Genomic DNA, 21,691 nt, shown 5'->3' on the forward strand with positions numbered 1-21,691 from the left:
CCGCCTGGTGGGATCATGAGCACAAAGAGGAAATCAATTCTTATGCTCAACAATATATACAATGTAAATGTTAGTTATATTTACAATTAAAATATAAAACTTTATAATAATAGGAAATATATCGAAGATGGAAAAGATGATTCAGTTATACTTATTTACAACATTCAGTGATTACTTGTAAAATATTTATTACAGTGCCTGATAATAGAATATCCTTTTAATCATTGTCGAGTGATAAAAGTTTTCTTACTTCAGATTAAATTCAGGTATAAACTTGTTTCACACTGATTAAATTTATCTAAGCTTCAGATCACAGGACCGTGCTTAATAGTGTTTGAAAGTGATCTGAATCTGAATGAATGCAAATCAGTCACAACTTAGCTGGGTGCATATTAGGGCTAATGTTGAATACCTACATAGAAATATACTATACTCTGCCAAAGACTTCACATGTTCTTGGAGAGAGGAAAGTTAAGATGGATGAATGTGTGTGCTTATTTGTATATTTGTATTTGGGGGCAGAAGTGGATGCAGAACCAGGTTCCACGGTAGAGGACTTGGATGTAAAAATAAAACATTATGACCCCAAAACAAAAGGAAACAGAACACATTAGGTGCCAAATTAATTAATATTAATAAATAGTGATAGGAAGACTCTAAATTACCTTAATTACAAAATTAGGTCAATCACAAACAGGTAAAATGATCATAAATATACAAAACGTGACAATCACAGCCTTTTAAAATAGTAAGTTTCTCTAGAATATGACACTGTACTTTAAGATAGCATTATATCTAGTATATACCGTACTTAGTATAGTCTACAGTAATTTCGGGAGTTGGCAGTCCAGTTGGTTTTCATCTTTCTTGGGCTACTTGTGATATTATATTTTAATTAGTACACATTGAGCTTTGATTACTTTGGAGTTTATTCAGAGAGAAGATAATTAGGAACCAATGAAAGGATTAATGGAATGAGGAGATAACATAGGAGTCATAGGGCACATTATTTGCATGCACCCGACTCAGGTTTGATTTCTAGCCCTGCACTTTCCTACAGAGCTTCACTTGTGCAACCCTGCAGGTACTTGAGCACCACTGGGATGTCCTGGTGTTCACCAGCACTGCAGGGCCTCGGTGATCCTCAGCACATCCTCTTTCTGGATGAGCACTGAACCATCTGGCTGGGTGGTAGAATATTATAAGGAGTGAACGCTCAGATTCCTGAGCACTGCTTGAAAGACAACCCCCCCCTTTTTTTTTAAAGAAATAAAAGTATCAAAATAGTTTTGTGACAATCAAGGAAAGCATAAAGTGTATAAAATAAATAAGTAAAAGAATGGTTGCTCTTTCCAAATTATGGAATATATTCTTATGAAAGTTAGGGGTTTTTTTATTTTTTTTTTACAGTTGTAGATTTACAATTTTTTGTGCTTGGGTTTCAATTATACAATGATCAGATACCCATCCCTCCACCAGTGCCCGTTTTTCACCACCATGGATAATATCCCTCCCACCCCCATCCCCCCATCCCCCCCTGCCTCTGTGGCAGGGCAATCCCCTGTGTTCTCTCTCTCCGTTTGGGTGTTGTGGTCTGCAAAAGAGGCATTGAGTGGCAAACATGTTCAATCCATAGTCTACTTTCGACATGCATCTCCCCTCCTGGGAGGATCCTCCAAACATCCTTTATTTGGTGCTCCCTTCTCTATCTGAACTGCCCTTTCCTCTAGGATACCCGGCTGGCCTCTAAGTTATGGAGTAATCCTCCTGGTGCTGATCTCAGCTATTCTTGGGTATTAATCTCATACTTTGTTACTTTATATCCCCCAGATGAATGCAATCTTTCTATGTCTATCCCTCTCTTTCTGACTCATTTTGCTTAGCATGATACTTTCCATATTGTACCACTTGTATGTAAATTTCATGACTTCATCTTTTCTAAGAGCTACATAGTACTCCATTGTGTAGATGTACCAAAGTTTCTTTAACCAGTCATCTGTTCTTGGGCATTTAGGTTTCTTCCATTTTCTGGCTATTGTAAAGAGTGCTGCAATGAACAAACAAGTGCAGATGTCACTTCGACTATACATTTTTGCCTCTCTGGGATATATTCCCAGGAGTGGTATTGCTGGGTCAAATGGGAGCTCAATTTCTAATTTTTTGAGAATCGTCCATACTGTTGTCCAGAAGGGCTGAACCAGTGGACATTCCCTCCAACAGTGAAGCAGTGTCCCTTTCTCGCCACATCCATGCCAGCATCGGTTGCTTTTGTTCTTTTGAATGTGGGCCAGTCTCTGAGGTGTGAGATGGTATCTCATTGTGGTTTTGATCTGCATCTCTCTGATGATTAATGATGTAGAGCATTTTCTCATGTGCTTTTTTGCCATTCGGATTTCTTCTTTGAGAAAGTTTCTGTTCATTTCATTGCCCCATTTTTTGATGGGGTTGGATGTTTTCTTCTTGTGGAGTTTAACCAGTATTTTGTATATCCTGGATATCAACCCCTTGTCAGATGTGTATTCGGCGAAAGTTAGGGTTTTTTTAATAAGAAAAAATGATTAGATGTTTGAGGGATAAGTTCATACATGAAAGAACTTGAGCTAGTGTTATCTCAGTGAAAAAAAGAGATTACTTCTGAAGACAGCATATTTTGCCATGTCCCAAAGCCCATATGTAATAGTAGAAGCAATACGAGTAGCCAGAGAATGAGTATACCAAATAATTTATTGACTGTGGCATCTCAGTCTGTATGTGCAGACATACACACATAGACTCACACTATTTACGTGTCTCATAATCATCCATAGTTTATCCTTAAAATAATAGGACAGTTTTTGTACACTGTAGTCATTTTCATAAATACATATTAATTTAATGGTCTACTTTGATATTGCTTGTATATGTTAGCAATGTTACTATTATTACTGTCATGCAACTAGAATAAGTAACGGAGTTACATTTCTAAATATCCTTTTACCTACCCCACAACATTTATTATAAACTTTTATTTTATTTATTTATTTTTTAGTTTTAACCTTTAGAACTTTTATTTAATTATACTACTTTATTATAAACTTTTAAAATATATAGAAAAGTTCAATAAGAGTATAAGCTTTATATATTTACCCTCTTAAATAATTATTTCAAAAATGTTAAAATCTAAGCACTTCATTTTAGATTTCTGTATATCAAAGATAGTATTTTATATAACCACTGTGTCTCTATTTTCCCTCAGGATAAAAAGGAAACAAATAATTATATGTAATTTAATAGTCACAAAATTTTAAAATTGACCTTTGACATTTATAGAGAATCTTTTGGATAAGGATTTTGACAAAATTAAACCGAGTAAATGTTTGAAATTGATTAGACAGAGAGTAAAATTATACCATAGAAAGTAAGATTATAGCAGTTAATTGAAAAAATATAACTTCTGATAAGATAAAAATGTTTTGGTGTTCATTTCAATGCTTTTCTATTCTCAAATGTCTGTAAAACACTACTCAGTTTTAGATAGGACCTCTTAGAGCAGCTTCAAAAACAGGATGTGTCATTAGTTGGCACATCCATCACATATTTTATGAGCCAAACAATCCATAGTAGAGTTAAAATTTATCTAAAAGAAAAAAGTTGGATAGGCTTCAGAAGTTTACAATAAAAATGTTTTATTTATTGAGTTATGTTCTTTTGTGAATCAGAGACTTATGAGCAAACTTTCAGTGTTGGAAGTTCTGTTTAAATGAGAGATTCCTTACTTTTTATTCTATAAAACAAAGTGGGAAACTATGCTTCCGAGAAAGACTATTCTTCATTGTTTCTTCTCCCTTACAAGTCTATTATAAAGTTATGAAAACTATTAATTTTACTGTAGGATTGGAAAAAAGGACTGCAGGAATTTTAATGTTTTATATGGAGGTTTTATGAGATGCAGTATCACTTCTTAAAGAAAAAATACTGTGAGAATTATATTAAATTAAAAATTTTAAAAGCCAAAGGTAGTGTGTTAATTTCAGTGAAATTACTGTATCCTACATATCTAAAAGGGAATTTTCTGAAAGCAAGAAAGTAAATTCTTGAAAGTGTGAGTTTTAGTATTTATATGTTCCTTTGGATTATATATTTCTTCGCTGCTCTTTATTACTCTAGGATGTATTTTACTTACCAAGCATAATTTGTAAAGTCCTTTGGGTATCAACTTATATACTACATACTTATGAAATGCTACATACAATTCTGATACTTCATATTAAAAACAATAAATCTAGAAATAAATGCTCTTTATATAGTTACAGGGCACAGAATGAGTATTATTTCTCAAGCTATATACAGAGAAAATATCTTGCTCAAAATCATATGAATAATTCCTCTTTTTTGTAGGTTTATGAGAAGGTAGAAAAAGTGCTTTGCCTTTTAGCATTTTATTAATAACTTAATATAAAAGCAAACACATACTTTCAGAATAAAAGTGTCTCATTTCTTCCGTGGAAAATTAAATTATAGAATCATACCTCACGCAGAAGAGAGATAAAATATTCTGTCCTCACATTAGCAGGTTACAGAGTTGCCTCTTGCAAGTAGAACATCTTCCCTAAAGTTGTTTACTTACTTTATTCTGGGAGAGGCTAGTGGGAGGGTTCTCCCACTGATTTCAGGGGGACCACTTTCTCGGTAAGCTTGACACAGTGCTAGAGTCCAAAGGTACAGTGATACTTGTACTTTGTGGTGCCAAAGTCTCCAGGGCCATATCTAGCAATGCTTGGAGGGAACAATAAGTGATGAGACCAAGCCTGGGTCACCCCTATTTTATCCCTCCTGACTCTATTTATTTAAATCTGTCTTGCTTCACAGACACATTACAGTTGTCCCTTGCCAACCTTTCTTTTTTTCTAAGCTTTTTCTTTCTTTTTCAATAGTTTTCTACCCCCTGGATTATGAATATGGTGTTTTACTCATCCTCATAGAAAAAAAGTGTAGCATCCTAAGAGCTCATTTTATTATCTCTAAATTTGGGGTTCTAGCACTGAATCCAGTATATATTACCTTTCAATATACTCCTAGTTTAAAAAAATTCCTTCATATATTAAAAATAGAATATTATTAGAAGTTCACATCTGGCCCTGTGCAGTCACTACTCGTGGCTCTGTGCTTGCTTCCAGCTCTCTCTCACCACCATAATGTGAGAAGAGATGACAGAAGCTTGTGCCAAGAGATTTACAGGTGACCAAGCAGTATATAAAAAAATGTTTTTCAGCATTAGTCATCAGGGAAATGCAAATAAAAACAATAGTAAGCTACCACTTCATACCAATGAGACTGAAACATATTGCGAAGAATTAAAACAGCAATTTTAGTGTGTATACAGGAAGAAAGAAGACCACAGCCAGTGCTGGTGGTTGACTTGTCAACTGGTTCAACCTTTCTGGAAAAATATGTGAGCATTTCTGAAAAAAATTATGAGTTTTCATATGATACAACAATCCCTCTTCTAGGCATCTATTCCAATGCCCAATAATCCTACTCATAAAATACATCTGTACTCTGCTTGTTGCATCACTATTCAAAATAGCCAAATCTGAAAAAAACCCACATGTCTAAGAATAAATGAACTGGATAAAGAAACTGTGATATAGGGGATATGATGCCACCAGCAGGCCATTCTGTACCTGTGAGGCAAGTGCATCAACAGCCTTATGGCACCTTCAGACTTCCAGATATCCCAAAATTGTTGCTTTGTCTTTGACCATACCCAAAAAACTTGGGGCAAAGTTTACAAAGAAAGTAAACAGCCAAAAGTTAGTTATGTGGGAGACACACCCACAGACCACCTCCAGTTCAGCTATCTAATTGGAGGCAAGGCCTCTCTGGTTTCTAACCGAACTGGCAGAGATATATCCGGTCCCTGCAGTGGGTTATTGGCGCTGGAGTGTTGTCCCTCCACCAGGTCCCCCTTCATGGCTTGGTGGCTGCCATCTTCCAGAGGCCATTAGACAGTCATGTTTGGGCCCTCAGTGACAAGACTCGTGAGGCCTCACGGGATGGGGTGGAGCCAGCCCTTTCCTCCAAGGAGACCCTGAGTCGCCACCCATGAACAGCCTGTCTGGCTCCTGATCAACGTGCTTAACAGCCATGATCCCAGAGACTCAGAGACAAATCTCGGAATCCAGTGGCTTTTGGCAGAAATGCGTCCAGTCCCCACAGTAGGTTACCAGCGCCGGGCTACCACAGATGGGAATAGGTTTCGTGCCTTGGCCTGTTCCCTCTGGGAACTCGGTGGCCACTATCCTCCAGAAGCCACTGGACAGGCAGGTTTGGGCCCACAGTGATGAGACAAGTGGGGCCTCAGGGGATAGGGATGGAACCGGCCCTTTCCTCCCCACCCCAATGAGACCCTGAGTCGCTGCCCACTGATGGCCTCTCTGGCTTCTGATCAAGTTGCTTAACGGCCGTGATCCAAGAGACTCAGAAACAAATCTCGGAAACCAGCGGGTTCTGGCAGAAATGAATCAGGTCCCTGCAGTAGTTACCAGCATCAGGCCACCTCGGGGGAAGGGTGCTGTCCCTCCACCTGCTCCCCTTGGCGGCTTGGTGGCCACTATCTTCCAGAAGTCACTGGACAGTCAGGATTGGGCCTGCAGTTATGAGACATGCAGGTCCTTGCGGGATGTGGGTGGAGCTGCCACCCACGAATGGCCTCTCTGGCTCCTGAATAAGCTGCTTAATGGCCACGATCCAAGAGACTCAGGAACAAATCTCAGAACGTAGCAGGTTTTGGCAGAAATCCCTCCAGATTTAATTTTTAAAATTTCGGAATTCCAATATTATGTGGCTACTACTGCAGCCGCATGGTGACATCATATGTTATTCATAACCAGCAATAGAAAACAAATTGTCTACTCTTGCCCTTTTGACAGATCTGAGTGTTGGGGTAAAATCCCAAATAATAAGAGTGGGTCTGGTGTTGAAATATTGAATGTAAGCAAAGTAGAGAGTAATGTGGAAATCATCTGCCCCACCTATAGAGGCAGGGTGTGGGATGGGGGATATACTGGGATTTTGGGTGGTGGAAAATGGACACTGGTGAAGGGTCAGTTGTTTCATTGTATGACTGAAACTTAAACCTGAAAGCTTTGTAACTGCTCTCACGATGATTCAATAAATAAAATTATAAAAAGGGGGGAAAAAAAGTAAGGTGGAGCTCATGCCTAATTCAATCAGCCTAATCAATGGCTGAATAAATCACAATACTCCTACATAAAAAACTATGATATATATCATATATGTTATATATATCTGATATATATAAATTCCACAGAGGAGTGGAGTTGGAGTAGGTATGGTGATGCAAAGTGTGGGGGAGACACGGGAGAGAGGGGGATTGTGAGGCAAAAGGGGTGAGAAATACTAAGATAATGGTAAAAGTATGGTGATAGAATGTTGTATACATGAATCCTTATCCTTGGTAGTGTTAAAAGACTATAAATCACAGTGGATAAAAAATAAAATAATGTGCCAAGACTTTTGATGAGGTGTAAATTATAAAAGGGAGTTTAATGTGTAAATTACTATTCAGAGAAAATATATAATATGGAATTTGGAATGACAATAGTAAATACTGTCAAATGAATACAAACACTTAAATAGACTCTGACAACAGAACTGAGGTTAACCAATGGCAAGGGAGTGGAAGGGAAGCGTGAATTGTCATTTTGGCCATGAATGACATTTGATGACATTGCATCCTTTAAACATACAAACATTTCACTCTAGTAAACTGCTTTTACCTTAGTAAATTAATGATTTAAAAAGAAGAAAATGGAGATTGATAAATGCTCTTATTTTCAAAATATTTTTTTTCCAAGAGCACGGATTTGAGTGTTGGATCCACCTCCTTCTGTCTCATTCATAAAATCTAAACTAAAATGCTTTGTTGGAGATAAGATCCCAGCCAGACCATTTATATCTGAGAAAAATAGAAATGATATGATTAAATAGGAAAATGGGGACAAAAATAATCAAACTATACTAACACAGCTGGCATAAGGTAATAAATGGAAGAGAAACAATTTTTAAATTATATTCACATTTTTTCGTCCAAATTATACCATGTTTACTGATTAAAGAATCTACAGAAAATTGCTTGGGAGAGTTGTCTTTCACAAATGTCAAGTATCTTCTGAAAAAAGAATTAGAGTAATACAAGGAGATAAATGTTATGTTATTCTCTTATTTTGTAAGTAAATCGGTGGGAGTCTCAAGTGAATAAGGACTTTAAGTTATCCATAATATATGCCTAAAATTGTGGTAATGTATTAATATTTTTGGATCAGTAGAGACATTTAATATAGTTCTCCAAATAGTTTCCCAGTTTTAAAAAAAACTGACATGTTTCCTCTTGTAAGAATTGTGTCATTCTTTTTTTTTTTTCCAGGTGGTATTTTTGAGTATGTGGAATCGGGCCCAATGGGAGCTGAGGAACTTGCATTCAGATTTGCTGTGAACACAATCAACAGGAACAGAACCTTGTTGCCCAATACCACCTTGACTTATGACACTCAGAAGATCAACCTCTATGACAGTTTTGAGGCATCCAAGAAAGGTAATTTACAGATATTTAGTATCAGGCTTTCTCAAATTCCAATTCCTAGGTATTCATAATTGTGCATGTAATGTGTAATTTACTAGGAATATCTTATTGAAGTTGTTTTCAGTTTTCAAATACATTTTTAAGGAGGGTAAAGTTATGTGACCAACTTTTATAATTTTTTTCATAACAAGAAATTCAATTAGATCAGTGAATGTTAGTAAACTATTAATTAATACCTTTGCTTTTTTTTTTTTTGAGTCACACCCGGAAATCCACAGGGGTTACTTACTCCTGGCTTTGCACTCAGGAACTACTCCGGGCAGTACTCGGAGGACCATATGGGATGCTGGGAATTGAAACAGGGTCAGACACGTGCAAGGCGAACGTCCTACCCACTGTGTTATAGCTCCAGTCCCATCCATTTGCTTTTTTCTTGAATTATTTATATTTTCAGAAGCACAGAACATAAAATAATATATTGTAGTAGATTTTCTACTGTTGCAATTTATTCTTACATTTTTATTTGTATTATCTGTCACTGCCATTAGAGTATTACTGTGATCTCAACTGATAGCTATCGTAAAAGTTCTGTGGTTCCAAACAATTTTTGAATCTAAGTTCAGTCTTAAAAGTTTTTTGGAAAAATTTGCTTTTTTGGTGGTGGGGGGTCATACCTGGCATTGCACAGGGGTTACTCCTGGCTCATGCACTCAGGGATTACTCCTGGCGGTGCTCAGGGGACCATATGGGATGCTGGGAATCAAACCCAGGTGGGCCACATGCAAGGCAAACTCCCTACCCACCGTGCTATCCCTCCAGCCTGTTTATGGAAAAATTTGATTTAATAAAATAATTTGGGTTTCTTTGGGAGGGAGGAGGGGTTTGGCGCCATGCATGGTTATTCAGGACTACTCCTAGCTCTATGATCTGGAATCTTTCAAAAGGTGCTCAGAGACTGAACATGGGCCTCCTCATGCAAGGAATATGCTCAGCCATTTGAACTATCTCTTCAGTTCTTTGATGGCCTTTTCTATAACTAAATATAAGTGACTCAAGGTAGATCAGGTGAGAATTCTACAACTGAACTAGTATGTGTGGAGTGGATAAATATATGAAGATACGGTCATATAAAGAAACAATTAAAATTAATTGTGTTCTTTTATTATGCTAACCTGTTTTAAATTATAATAGGAAAATAATTTTATGTAACACTAATTTAATATTTTTATAAGAATAAAGGTGATAGAAAAACTATTCTCTAGGTATTTTAATCAAATACTAGTCTGATTAGTAAACATGTTTTGAGAGATGTTGTCATTGTTTTACTTTGTCTTAGTAGGTATTCTTTTATTTTGAATAATTACAATTCATATAATAGAAATTAAATTCATAGCATTGATTTTCTCAAAGGAGCATTTTCTATAAATTTGTATTTTAAAATAGTGTTTACTGAATGCTAATACAGTTTTATTAACTACCTTATATTGATGGAAATGTACAAAATTATTTGTAATTCACTTGGTGCAGATTTCTTCTTATCTCATTAATATTCATAGCAGCTGATAAGGTACAATATTTTTTTTAGATGAAAGTATTCTTCTTTTCCCCCAGCTAACTAGTGTTTATCAAAGCTTATATTCTGTGTGCCCTTTGAATTCATATCGTTATGAATACAAATAAGTTTCCACATTTCAGACCACATCAGGGTGATTAAAGCTAAAAAGGGGTAAAGTTTATTGTGAAATATGACATTTGTCATCATAATTGCAAAATAAGTCATTAACTGCAAGACAAGTGCATTTGATTAGTGACATAGTTCACGATTATTTCCATTAGGAAGAAGAAGCTGTATCTCAAATGAAATCATTTAGACCAAAGAATATAGAACATGAATGTAGCATAAATAAAATATTAATAGACTTCTTTATGATTACTTAAAAGGAGCAATGAAAAAACTAAAGACTCAAATATTCTAAGAATAAGAGGTTACTATTTTGGGAATGCCCTAGTAAAATTATGAGATATCAAACTTCTTTGGATTTCAAAATATGGTAAAGGAATTTATAAATTTTATGATTACTTAAAAGTTCAGTTTAGAAATCAAATTTAATAATTTATTTTTACATAAAGATAAAATATTTCAACAAAGGTCTGAATAGCTGTGAGATTTTGAAGGGTGAATATTACAGTTTATTTGAAATCCCTTGTTAAATTTGGGAGTCATAGAAATGTGTAGAAAAGATAATAAAAGGGAGAGATGTAATCATAGTTTTAAGCTTTATGAGTGATAGATATAGATATTTAGTGATACTAAATACTATAAAATAATTCATCTGGATATTTTAAGATTTAAGGCTATTTTAAATAAAAGAATATAATAAAATATTAAATATTGATATTTAATTTTTAATTAATTTTATTAAAATCACAAGGATTTACAAAGCTGTTCATTATAATTGGTTCAAGCATATAGTAATCAAACATCACCAGTGTGACTTTTACCCCAACAATATCCGTTTTCCTCCCAATCTCAAACTGTCCCTGAGGCACATTACAAATTTATTTATTTTTTATTTTTTGCTTTTTGGGTCACACCTGGCAATGCACAGGGGTTATTCCTGGCTCTGCACTCAGGAATTACGCCTGGCGGTGCTCAGGGAGCATATGGGATGCTGGGAATCAAAGTCAGGTCAGCCACATGAAAGGCAAACTCCCTACCCGCTGTGCTATTGCTCCAGCCCCAATAAATTTACTTTATATTGTTTATTCCAATAAAAGTTTAAGAAATGGTAAATAGAATAATCAGAAAATAAATCAGTAAGAGCCAATTTGTGATTACTGTATTATTTTGGCCTATGTAAATAAGACAATTAAATTCATTTAATGCAATACAAAACAAAACCTAGTCTCATTTACATATATAAGCTTTCAGCTCTGGAATCCAAAGTATATTACATTAAACTTTATTTTACTCTTGAATCTCATTATAGTACTAATCATTTCTCACCTATCATTAATGAAACTTCAAAGCAATCCTATGTTAATATATTGTGGAGTTTACATGAAATAGATAAGGTATACATCTGTAAATTTCCCCTACACTTTATATAAACACTGTGGTTTACAAGATCATTTGTGATGATTTGTTACAGGCATTCAGTATTTCAACACCAATCCCACCAGCACTATCTTCAATTAACTAAACCACTTCTTAAGCCTACCCCCATAGCCAACACCAAATAATTTATTTTATAGTGCTATTTAACAATAGTTTTCTAACAGAATAATAAAAAAATGTTTCCTTAGAAGAAAGTTATTGTAAATTGTTGTGTCTCACCATCGAGACATCAAGTCTTTGTATGAGTGATTATTAAGATTATTATTAATTATTATTATTAAGATGATTATTTCAGGTTAAACTTTCTGTGCTTATATTTTGTTAATTGAAATTTTTAAAGGTTTGTGTCAGAATATCCAATTGATGACAATTCCCACAATCTCCATAATTCTCTTTAAATATTTGAAGTTATGGGAAAAACATTACCCCTTGGACCAGGCCACTTAAATTTTAGACACTTCCTATTGACTTTATTTTTAAATTTATTTTTTAATTGGATAAAATATGTGAGTTTACAGCTATTTGTTCTAATTTTTTAAATTTTTAGTCAGAAGAAATATTTGATTATTTAAAAAGTCATACCATCAAATACCAAGACAGTTTCTGTGTTTTCTATAATTATTCACTTTCTTATTTATAGAAATAGGCTGTCGTTTTAACGTTATATACAATTTTAACTCCTGGACCATTTATTCTCATATAAATATCTTTTACCATGTTTGTGCCTCTATTTATATTATAGAGTGTGTGAATGCAATTATTATGAGCAAGTATATGATTTATAAAAGTATTTTCCAGGGACTGGAAAGATAGTACAGTAGGAACAGTTCTTACGTTGCCCATGGCCAACCTGGGTTTGTTTCCCTGCATTGCATATGGTCCCCTGTGCCTGCTAGGAATGATCCTTGAGTACAGATTCAGTAAGCTCCGAGTGCCCCAGGTATGGGCCCCACAGCAAATAAAGTTGAAAAAATCTAAAACAGTTTCTAACAATATAGTAGGTTCATATTACATAAAATCCAAATAAAGATGGTGTTTTCATGCTTAGTGAAGCCTGTTAAAGGGGAGAGAACAAATACTAAATGATCTCACTCATATGTGGAGCATAAAGAAACATTGTAGGGGCCGGAGCGATAGCACAATAGCACAACGGTAGGGCGTTTGCTTGCACGCGGCTGACCTGGGTTCGATCCCCGGCATCCCATATGGTCCCCCGAGCACCGCCAGGAGTAATTCCTGAGTGCAGAGCCAGGAATAACCACTGAGCATCACTGGGTGTGACCCAAACAGCAAAAAAAAAAAAAAGAGACATTGTAAGTGAATAAACAGTGACCAATTATAGGAGACCCTGAGAACTTGTCTATTGAATTGAGTATGTCAGGTTGGCAGGGAAGAATGAGAGAGAGATTCAAGCAGTGGTAGGGGGTTGTTGGCATACTTGTGTCTGGAGTCTTGCAGCAACATTTTATCCCTTAGGCATTAATTATAGTAGTATTATAAACTCCAATGTCTAAATCAAGTAAATGAATGCATAGGAACAAAGAAAGTTCACTTCTTTTTTGAATGAATAAACAGATAATGTTAACCCAGTAGAAACAATCCATATGAAATATCCTCTCTCGGGTCTTATATGAGTGGTGGCATGCACAGCTTAACTTATGTCCTGTGTAAAAATACTTAGCTGTCTGTGATAGTGACTTATTAGATGAAGAGAGGAAACCACCTGCCTCCTGTTTAAGAAACAGATTGATGATGACTGGTGAGTTTGGAAAGGATTACCATTACTCTAATGACCTAATAGGAACTATTTTTTTTAAATAAACAATTCCCTCCTAAACTTTAGAATTGTGTTCTTCTTCCCTCCTTTCTTCTTTTTCTTGGTATTATTTGTAGAATTATTTGAATCTTGAACTACAGTTGTCTGAGCAAAGTGCTTCCCTTATAGAAAACTGAAAATTCCCACACTCGATAAAACGCAAAGGTAGTTAAATATGGATTTTTGTATTGAAAACAACAAAGAAGAGAACTCCAAACTACATTCAAGCATGCCTTCTGGGTTGAGGATGACACTGCAGTTCCTGTTGACACTCAGACATCTGTCCTTTCACCATTGACACTGTGTATCTCTTCCACAGCCTGTGATCAGCTGTCTCTTGGAGTGGCTGCCATCTTCGGACCCTCACACAGCTCTTCGGCAAATGCTGTGCAGTCCATCTGTAATGCTCTGGGCGTTCCCCACATACAGACCCGCTGGAAGCACCAGGTGTCAGATAATAAAGATTCCTTCTATGTCAGTCTCTACCCAGATTTCTCTTCCCTCAGCCGCGCCATTTTGGATTTGGTGCAGTTCTTCAAGTGGAAAACTGTCACAGTGGTGTATGATGACAGCACTGGTAAGAAAAACATAAATCTGTTTTCTTTGAGGCTTTGCCTTAACATTAGATAATTAACTGAAGCTTATTTGTGATTCTTACTATAGTCCCTTTTAAAATTAAGTTATTATATAGAAAGACTTTTGTAATAAAAATCGCTACATTGATATACTATGTTCTTATGATTAAACAATTTTTTCTCTATATTTGTAAATTAATATTTTACAGTGAAGGATCAATTACTATAAAATAAACTATTTGATGAAAGCAATGGCACGGGACAGATTTATCAAAAAAAAATTTAGGATAGTTTCTCAAAGTGAAGCTTCATGATTGGCTTTTAAGCAAATAAAAACATTTAGAATTTGTTTGTTTGCATTTGAGAGTCACACCCAGGAGTGCTCAGAGCTTGCTTTTCACTCTGAGCTCAGGGATCACTTCTGGTTGTAATCACTTCAGGATTAAACCTTGCTCAATTGCATGTAAATCAGGTGTCTTGTCTGCTTTACTATCCCTCCAGCCCAAGGAACTTAGAATTTTGATAGAACATTTTTCTAGGTTCTTTCATGCACAAAGATGGTGTATAAGATTAAAAACTTTTATATCTGTATAGTCTGTTAGTGCTTAAGAATGTCCTCAAATTTAAATAGTCTAATAGCCATTATAATACTGAATTTTTGGAACTGTTTAAGTATCAGAGAAAGTGTGGATTCAGAAGTACTAAGTGTGTATTCACAAAATATGTGTGGATTCTCGCCATGTGCTTTCGGTTCTCAGGCCTCTTTCTCACCCCGGATGACCCATGATAATAGACGAAAAAAGGAGGAAACGAGGGCCAGGTTGATTGGTGATCAGTTGCTGTTTTTGTTCCAATCTAGTCTTCCTCCGCCTTGTCCCAGTCTCACTCACTGCCCATATTCCTTCTCCCCAGTTCACTCTCACAGCCTTAGTTATAGAGAATAAGCATCAAGTGCTTGTGGTAACAATTACACATAGGTGAGATAGCACAATCAACATGCGGAAGCCCTTCCTTCCTAAGAAGGTCTACTAAGACAAAAATCTCCTCCTGCTTAGAGATCTACTCAAGGGTGGAATTTCATCGAAAGATATACTTCTCCTTTCCTTTTGGAAATCATCTTAAATTTACTTCTTAACAATATTTCTAGCCATTTTGTATGGACATAGTAAGAGATATATTAATTTTATAGGGTGGCTCACCTGGGGACATCTTGCTTTAGATCCCAGAATACAGTCCTCAGACCAGATTGGTACTTCCTAATCCCTGCAGGGATGTTGTCCAGTCAGTTCTTTTTGGATTATGATGGTATTTGTCCATGACCGTGCTCTTAACTTTTTATAAGTTTTATGTCACTTATCCTGTCCCATTTTTATGTCAGTATAGTTTACAGCTTGCCCTGGGTCCATCCAAGTCCCTTCCTTACGACCCTTCTTTTGGGGTGCTAGGAACTAAGGGCAACTGAAGTTTAAGTCAAGTAAATATGACAGATGCACAGCAGTAAACATTCAGAGTCAATTAACTCTCAAGTTATAAGCGCATAGTATTATCTGTCTTCCTATGCCTATACAAAAAAGAACATTGCTCTAAAGTAAACTATGCAAAGGACATAAGGGAAAGAGAAAAGCAATATTTCACTTACAAATACAAAATCCAGGTCTCTGAAAGATCTGACTTTACAAGTCACAGGTTCTGATTTAAGGGGAATGAGTTATTAACAGATAGGTGAAGCAAAGCACAAAGGAGAAGTTAAAGATGAATACAGAGGAAGTGGGAGTGCTTAGGGAGTATTGTGATGTGTTACTCAGTAAACCTAAGCTTCTTGCCTTGGAGGAGAATGGGTGAAGGAGAAAGGACAAACCAACGTTATCTTTACTAAGTGCTTATTTCAATATTTTCAGTGATATTTTAATGAGTATTTACTGACTAGAAGTCGTTTGTGCTATTTTTCTTTAATGCACGTTACTGCTTTTGCACATAAGTGGTAATCTCGCTATATCAGTTTTAAAAATGCTTGTAGAGAAATACTTGAAAGTAAATTTCCCTTAAAAATTATATTGGAAATTTACCTTGAAAAGTGATATAAGGAATTTGACAGTAAAATGCTTATTAATGGTGTTACTATGAGCTTTAAATTAGGATGCAAGAGACAGGTAGATAGAATATTGGAGCACATACTTTATATCCTGTCTTCCTTCCTTGGCACTCTACACTAGAATCTTGGGTGTGGCACTAGTGGCCCCAAACTAACAGGCCAAGCTGTACGAAATTGCCAGAATTACTATGAGTAGTATTGGGACCTTCAGGTATTTCCGGGACATCCCCCCTAAAAATAAGCAAATAAATAAATTAGAATGCAAAGTGATCCTATTCTGGTGATGAAGAGATAGTATAACTGGTAGGGCACTTGTTTTGCATGTGGCTGATCTAGGTTCAACCCCCAGCATCTCATCTGGTTCCAGAAGCCCTGCCAAGTTTTATGTCACTTATCCTGTCCCATTTTTATGTCAGTATAGTTTATAGCTTGCCCTGGGTCCATCCAAGTCCCTTCCTTACGACCCTGCTTTTGGGGTGCTAGGAACTAAGGGCAACTGAAGTTTAAGTCAAGTAAATATGACTGCAAAGCTAGGAGTATCTCTAGGAGTAAATATTACTGCAAGTAATTCCTGACTGCAAAGCTAGGAGTATCTCTTAGCACCCTAAATGTGACCCTCCCAAAACACCCCCAAACACAACAGAGAAAAGGAAAGAGAAAAAGAACTATCTTATTTTAGGACATTTTACTGAAACTTGATGTTTATATCAGTTTTGAAATTAATTTGAATTTAAATTCTCTCAATGTAAACCAGAAACACAATTTGTCTGTGCATACAGTATTTAGAACTATGTGCAGAAATTAATCTATTTCTCAGTAATACAAACTATCTTTACATTGACAGATAGGAAATACCTTCAGAAAACAGGAGACTAATATAGGATTGGACAAGTCAATCTGAAAGCATATAAGTGCCTTCAAATACATAATAAACTGATTTATCTTTTCTGATTAAAATGGCAAAATGTTTCTAAATAACTTTTGGCTATAAAAGTAGTATTAAAAATCTGATTATGTTTTAAGTATATTGAAGTTCAAAGCGGACCTATTATGTTTGTTGTATTATGATTTTTTTCTCAAGAATTACATTTTTGCCTTTAGTAAAGTTCTGTATGTCAGCAAATAGCAAGTGTTATGATGATAGTTTCACTGGGTTCACAATATCTTTAGTCAAAAATTTCTCCAAATATTTTTAGATGCTCAAAATCAGAAATATTAATCTATAACCATTGAAAGTCTATGGGTTACTTACTTTTTTGTTCCCTGATGAAACAATTAAAGTGAATGCTGTACTGTAGCACTGTAGCACTGTCCTCCTGTTGTTCATTGATTTTCTCGAGCGGCCACCAGTGACATCTCCATTTGAGACTTGTTGTTACTGTTTTAGGCATATCCAATACACCACGGGTCGCTTGCCAGACTCTGTCGTGTGGGTGGGTGGGATATGCCTATGCATATAGCATATGGCACACACATACCAACCTTTATGCACATATACACTCATATACATATATACACACACTCATACATATATATATACACATATGTATGTATATTAAGTATATCATCTGTGTCATTATTTTACTTCTTATTGTTTCAAAACTAATCACAGTATAAATAGATATAAAAGATATAAATTAATAAGATACACATAATTTTAATAGATTTATAGATTAACTTTATTCAAATAATTTAAAATCACTACTTAACATAGATTTACCATTCCTGATTAGTATAACATAGATAAGTGCATATCCTGTGTCCTTGATCAGGTAAGTATTCATATTAATTGGAAATCATTTCAGAATTATTTGTAGAATAAACGCACCTTAATTTTTTTCTGAGGAAATAAGACATATTAGTACTCTTTTAATGCAAGGTTAACTTAAACATATATAACTTGACATCTGCTATATGCCTGGAATAATGAGAGCTGTGAGTATTCACTAGTAAAATAAAGTTGTATACTCTTTTTGAGCTTCTTGTTTCTATTTAGGAATATGTGATTATTCATGATTTCTATATTGATGTGCTAGTTACTTTAGTAATTGCTACTTGTACTGCCTTTTAATTAAATGTGCTTTTGAGAATTTAGCTGTTCCTAATTTTCTCATTGTATAAAAAACTAGGATAAATGACACCCTTTGAAAAATATTCATACATTATTTATACCCTTATATATTTATACACATAAATTTAGACTCGTTTTGTCTTTTGGTATATATTTTTAGTCTCAAGGTAGAATTTTTTTGATAGAATTTAACAGTTTGGTTATAAACATTTAAAATGAACAAAATATTGATGTGGGAAGAAAGATGACTATAACTAACACTTTGAACTGAAATGGAAAAAGAAATCACAAGATAAACACTGTTAACTCCATTATGGAGTTATGTATCTGCTATTTACTGCAGGACACATTGTGCTATTTTATTTACATTTCCTTTCTCCCCTTTCCAGATTTATTTATTATGTATGCTATTCTTCCCATCTATATTCATTTCTGTTTTGTTGTGTTGTCCAGTTTGATACATGGTAATTATACTTTCATCCAGTCTTTGTTCCCACCTCCCAGCAGATGGGATGATAGATGAAATATAGTGCTGGAGTAGGAGAAGTTCTTAGAATGATGTTAACAGGAGCTGTTTATTTTTTATGATAATTAGCATTTGTTGTTGTCGTGGATGAATGCTTTTAAACACCCTGAAAGTCTGTTATAGCTCTGAATGATGTCCAAAAATGATGGGAAAGAATTGGCTTCAAAAACAAAGCTGTGTTTCTGTCAGTCATTTTGCAACATATGATTCATTTTAAATATAAACTAAAAATAAGTTGGGTAGCTGTCAGCTCATAAGCAATTCCAAGATAAGTTGTGAATATTTGCTTTAAAATTCCCATGTTTCATATTTGTTTATAGATCAGCAGTGTATTACAAAGAATTCTGGACTGGTAAACAATGCCTGGGAGTCTAGTCCAAGTCTTGCTACTAAATTACTGGTCGAATTTAGAGGGAAAAATAAAAAAAGAAGGAAATGGAAATAACCTGAAAAAATATCTATAAAGCACTAAACACAGTATAGTTTCTATAAATAAAGTCTTTTGCTTAATCATCCAAACAGTTCTGAGTCATAACGGAAACAAGTTATTACCCTGTGAATTGTTTCTTCTTACAGTGACTGACATTTTGCCCCAGCAACCCAATGCAAAAATGAGAACTTCTTCCATATTTCCTTCTCTTTTCAGTCCCATTATCAAGTTTTAAACATTGCCAATTTAACAACCCTTTGATCTTATATCTACTCATTTCTTCCATTCTTTCTACCACTTTTAATGTCAAAGCCATTATCATTTATCACCTGAATTATTATTAACGGTCTCATAACTTACCTCTCTTCTTCAAGCAGGGATGTACTAATCAAATATATATAACTACAGTAAGAATATTATTTTAGAAAAATAATCCTGCTGTCAACTTCCTAATGGATTCTCATTGCACCCTATATAAAGGCAAAAACTGTTTTCAAGCCTTATGAAATCTGACATGATCCTTTTTCTGTTTATTTGTCATGCTATTAAAATCTAAATCCCTGAATTGTGTCTTTCAAATTGGGTCATTAAGCATCCCTTCAGATAGTAACAATACTATTCTGTTAACCTGGAAAATTCTTATTCTCCCTCAGTCTTCCTGTCCACTAAATGCATATTCACATGCATTTGCTCAGTTGCATATACAGATTGATGCATACCATCTAGTTTATATGTCTCAAAGAAAGCCTTGCTTGACCCCAGCTTTAAAATCTGGGTTGGGCTTCCCAAATATAAATTCATAACAATATGGTATTATCTTGAGGATGTTCATAAAATTCTGAATGACTTTTCTTGATTATATATTTCTGGATCAAACACTTATCTGAAATGATCCTAAGGCTGCTTACTTGTTTAAAACCAGAACTGAGATCTTGTAGACACCCGGAACTATTTTAATAAATAATTAAAAATTAGTATGCATAAATGATAGTATGGATACAGTCATAGCTGTTAAGATGCTAATTTTTTGTGGGGGCATACCAGGCTTTGCATTCAGATATCACTCCTGGTAGTGCTCAGGAGCCATCTGGGGTATCAGAGATTGAACCTGGGTCAGCCACATGCAGAGCTAGTCTGTACCTGCTGTATTCTTATTCCAGACCCGGAAATGCTAATGTTGTATGTTATCTGCCTAGGGTCATTTTAGGGTAGATAGTATTTTGCTATTTTACTTTATACAAGAAAATAGAATTAGTAACTTTTAGAAAAGGGACATGATTTGTTCTGGCACTGGCACTGTCCTCCCGTTGTTCATCGAGTTTCTCAAACAGGCCCAGTAACGTCTCCATTGTGAGACTTTGTTGTTACTGTGTTTGGCATATCGAATACGTCACGGGGAGCTTGCCAGGCTCTGCCGTGCCGGCGAGATACTCTCAGTAGCTTGCCGGGCTCTCCGAGAGGGGCGGAGGAATCGAACTCGAGTCGGCCATGTTGGCTGCATGCAAGGCAAATGCCCTACCGCTCTGCTATTGCTCCAACTATCATTTCAAAACTTTTATAAATAAGTTAGAGGCAATTGTGCTTAGAGCTCCTGGAACTCCAGTTAAACATGCATATATTCACTTGCTTACTTAAAAATCATTTACCAAGTATCTCCTATATACCAGATGGTGCATTAATCACAAGGGACATTGCAATAGATGAAACTTTGACTCTCTTGTGTACTTAGAGTGAAGAAGAGAGAACTTATAGGCACAAAGTTATTTTGAAGTACAAAAAGTGCAAATAGAGACATGAAAACAATATTGTAACAGATAAAGAGAAGATTTTAAAGGTACCTGGTTAAGGAAAGGGAGAGTTTGTAAAAGGTGAAATCATAATGAAGTTATCATGAAGGGCAAGTGGAAGTATTTAAACTGTCAAAGAAGAGAACAACATGTGTGTACATTGGAAGTTGCTTAAGATAATTTTCCTTTTATTTATTTATTTATTTGCTTTTTAGTCACACCTGGTGATGCATAGGGGTTACTCCTGGCTTTGCACTCAGGAATCACTCCTGGAGGTACTCAGGGGACAATATGGGATGCTGGTAATTAAACCTGGGTTGGCCATGTGCAAGGCAAATGCCCTACGCGCTGTACTGTTGCTCCAGTCCCAATAGAATTTTTCTTATGCTTAAGAAAAATCACAAATAACTTTATACTAAATACTCTGCCCTTTCTTCTCTTTCTGACTCCTTTCTCTGGAATATACATAGTTGTAGCAATACCAGTTATGTTTTGAATAATGTGATATTGGTTTCAAACCATCATTCAATGCCTAAGAGGTAACCATATATTGATTTAGCTCCTTTTCTTGGAATTCAGGGAAGGACTTAGAGAAAGGAACTATTCAATAGAGTGCGCTATGACATATACTATGACCATTGATATCAGAACATCCTGAATGTTTTTCAGCAAGTTACTTAACTTTTAAAAAT

At 35.4% G+C, this 21,691-nt stretch overlaps 1 protein-coding gene across 5 annotated transcripts in view; it reads left to right on the plus strand.

Annotated features, from left to right (window-relative positions):
• GRIK2 (glutamate ionotropic receptor kainate type subunit 2) overlaps nt 1–21,691 on the plus strand; it is a 672,268-nt gene that overhangs the window by 256,098 nt on the left and 394,479 nt on the right. For all 5 annotated transcript variants that reach the window (XM_056124992.1, XM_056124990.1, XM_056124987.1 and 2 more), the window contains 2 exons: nt 8,429–8,596; nt 13,838–14,095. In XM_056124992.1, coding sequence (XP_055980967.1) covers nt 8,429–8,596; nt 13,838–14,095 — 426 coding nt within the window. The remainder of the gene's footprint in view (nt 1–8,428; nt 8,597–13,837; nt 14,096–21,691) is intronic.

This window comes from Sorex fumeus, unplaced genomic scaffold (genome assembly GCF_029834395.1).
Source record: "Sorex fumeus unplaced genomic scaffold, SorFum_2.1 ptg000054l, whole genome shotgun sequence".
NCBI lineage: Eukaryota > Metazoa > Chordata > Mammalia > Eulipotyphla > Soricidae > Sorex > Sorex fumeus.